At 42.1% G+C, this 2,711-nt stretch overlaps 1 protein-coding gene across 1 annotated transcript in view; it reads left to right on the forward strand.

Moving 5' to 3' along the window:
- The window catches only part of LOC106808267 (trichohyalin-like), a 27,906-nt gene that overhangs the window by 13,518 nt on the left and 11,677 nt on the right, over positions 1 to 2,711 (forward strand). The window contains exons 17-18 of the mRNA XM_014810903.1: positions 706 to 811; positions 1,283 to 1,429. Coding sequence (XP_014666389.1) covers positions 706 to 811; positions 1,283 to 1,429 — 253 coding nt within the window. The remainder of the gene's footprint in view (positions 1 to 705; positions 812 to 1,282; positions 1,430 to 2,711) is intronic.

Here is a 2,711-nt window from a genome sequence, read left to right on the forward strand (position 1 = left end):
ATGCATCCCTGCATCCATGCATCCCTGCACCCACATCCCTGCATCCATGCATCCCTACATCCCCACATCCCTGCATCCCTGCATCCCTGCATCCCTGCATCCCTGCATCTCTGCATCCCTGCATCCCTGCATCCTCTCACTTCCTGTAATCCCTGCATCCCTACATCCCCACATCCCCACATCCCTGCATCCCTGCATCCTCTCACTTCCACATCCCTGCATCCTTGCATCCCTGCATCTTCTCACTTCCACATCCCTGCATCCGTGCATCCCTGCATCCTGTCACTTCCACATCTCTGCATCCCTGCATCTCAACATTCTCACTGATGTCATCATACCACGTGTACAGCCACACAATTGCTAGGTGTCCTGCATTACTCTATTATATTTATATAAATGCACCAGCAAGAGAATTTGTAATATATCACGCTCAAAATCTGAAAAAAATTCTAGTTGTTTAATTCGATGTAAAGTCACAAAATGATATCTGACTCATACAGTCTGACCAGGATACTTGCATTCTAGTGGCCTCCCACTTTTTCTCCAGTATGAGTCTCACAGTGACTTACCACTGTACCATGAGCATATGTATACTGAGAATAACTTAGTAAACATTAAAAAATAGTTCATGGACTTTTTGCACACCTACCTTTGCAGTTGTTCCTTAGTGTATCTTACACCTTGTCTCAATCTGGTTGAATTTAGTTTGGTGAGGAAGTTAAATGTGAAGAGAGCGAATCTGGCAGTACAGCGCAGACAACATAAACACGATGTTCATTCTAAAAGTGCTGGCACCCCTGACAAACTGTTGGTACGTATACTATAGTCATATCATGAAAATATGTTTATAATATTGTGTACAAGTATATATATATGTATATTTATTTATTATTTATGCAAGTATTGTATAGACATGTTCATGATTATAACTGTCATAGAAGGAATAATTGTTACATGAATAATATATGAATAGACTAGAGGGTATTACCTACTATGAAGCAAGCATTGACACATTGTTGTGGCTGAGATCTGCAGAAAACAAGCGTGACGTTACAGGTAATGGATGCTTCGTGTCAGGAGTGATCCCAGCATTACAGATAGAGGTCGCTACGTATCAGTGCTGCTCCTGGCATCACAATAAGGGAGTGCTACATACCAGGGCTAACCCAGGGCTGCACCTGGTATAGTAGATGAAGGATGCTATATATCATAGAGTGATGCTATATATATAGAGGGATGCTATAGATCATGGTTGGTGACTATCTCTGTGCTGTGTTCGTAGCTGCAGGAGATCAGTATGGCAGAGAGAGTGTTGCACGCTGAGCATGAGGAGGCGTTGACCAGCCTGCGTCAGACCCTCGCGACAGAGACACAGCAACTGCTGAAGGAGCAAGATCAACGATTAGCTGCTGTTATCGGCCGTCTGCAGGTATACTTCTCACGCAATAGTTCCTACATACCCTGATCTTAATCCTAACCATTCTTACCATCATTGGTCATTAGGGACATACTCCATACTCCTCACACAATATTCCCTACATACCCTAATCTTCATCCTTATCATCAATGGTCAATAGGGACACACTCTATACTCGTCACACAATATTCCCTACATACCCTAATCTTAATCCTTATCATTCTTATTATCAATGGTCATTAGGTACACACTCCATACTTCTCACACAATATTCCCTACATATCCTAATCTTAATCCTTATCATCAATGGTCAATAGGGACACACTCCATACTCGTCATGCAATATTCCCTACATACCCTAATCTTAATCCTTATCATCCTTATTATCAATGGTCATTAGGTATACACTCCATACTTCTCACACAATATTCCCTACATACCCTAATTGTAATATTAATCCTTGTCATCAATGGTCAATAGGGACACATTCCATACTCCTCACACAATATTCCCTACATACGCTAATCTTAATCCTAATCCTAATACTAATTATCCCTATCATCAACGGTCAGCTACAAGGACATGCCCCATACTCCTTATACTGTAATCGTAATCCTAATTGGAGAAGCTAGGTTAGGTACATGACTAGGAGCTTCACGTCTGATAAATGCAGTAAATACTTACACTCATGGCCCATGCAAATAAGTGATCACTGTCCACATTACCTGTTACGCATGTCTGGTGTTGTAGGTGGGAGTATTTACGCAGTCACTCAGCCATTCAGCCACAGGATAACACGTTCGGTGTGATTTGTAGTTCAGTGTTATACACCCGGCACGAACACAGTCACAGTAACATGTAAATGAGTGATTGTGACCTGTATAGCACGTGGTTGGTGTGTTGTAGGTGGGAGTATTAATGTTGGTGTGTTGTAGGTGGGAGTATTAATGTTGGTGTGTTGTAGGTGGGAGTATTAATGTTGGTGTGTTGTAGGTGGGAGTATTAATGTTGGTGTGTTGTAGGTGGGGGAGTATTAATTCTGGTGTGTTGTAGGTGGAGAGTAATTAATGTTGGGTGTGTCGTAAGGTGGGAGGTATTAATTGTTGGGTGTGTTAGTAGTGGGGTATTTTAATGATGTTGAGTGTGTTGTGAGGTGGGAGTATTAATGTTTGGCCATGTGTTGTATGGTGGAGTATTTATGTTGGACCGCGATGTGTTTGTAGGTGGGGGGGGTTATTAATTTGGTTGTGTTTGTAGGTGCGGAGTAGATTCATGTTGGTGTGTTGTAGGTGGA

This window comes from Priapulus caudatus, unplaced genomic scaffold (assembly GCF_000485595.1).
Source record: "Priapulus caudatus unplaced genomic scaffold, Priapulus_caudatus-5.0.1 Scaffold264, whole genome shotgun sequence".
Taxonomy (NCBI): domain Eukaryota; kingdom Metazoa; phylum Priapulida; class Priapulimorpha; order Priapulimorphida; family Priapulidae; genus Priapulus; species Priapulus caudatus.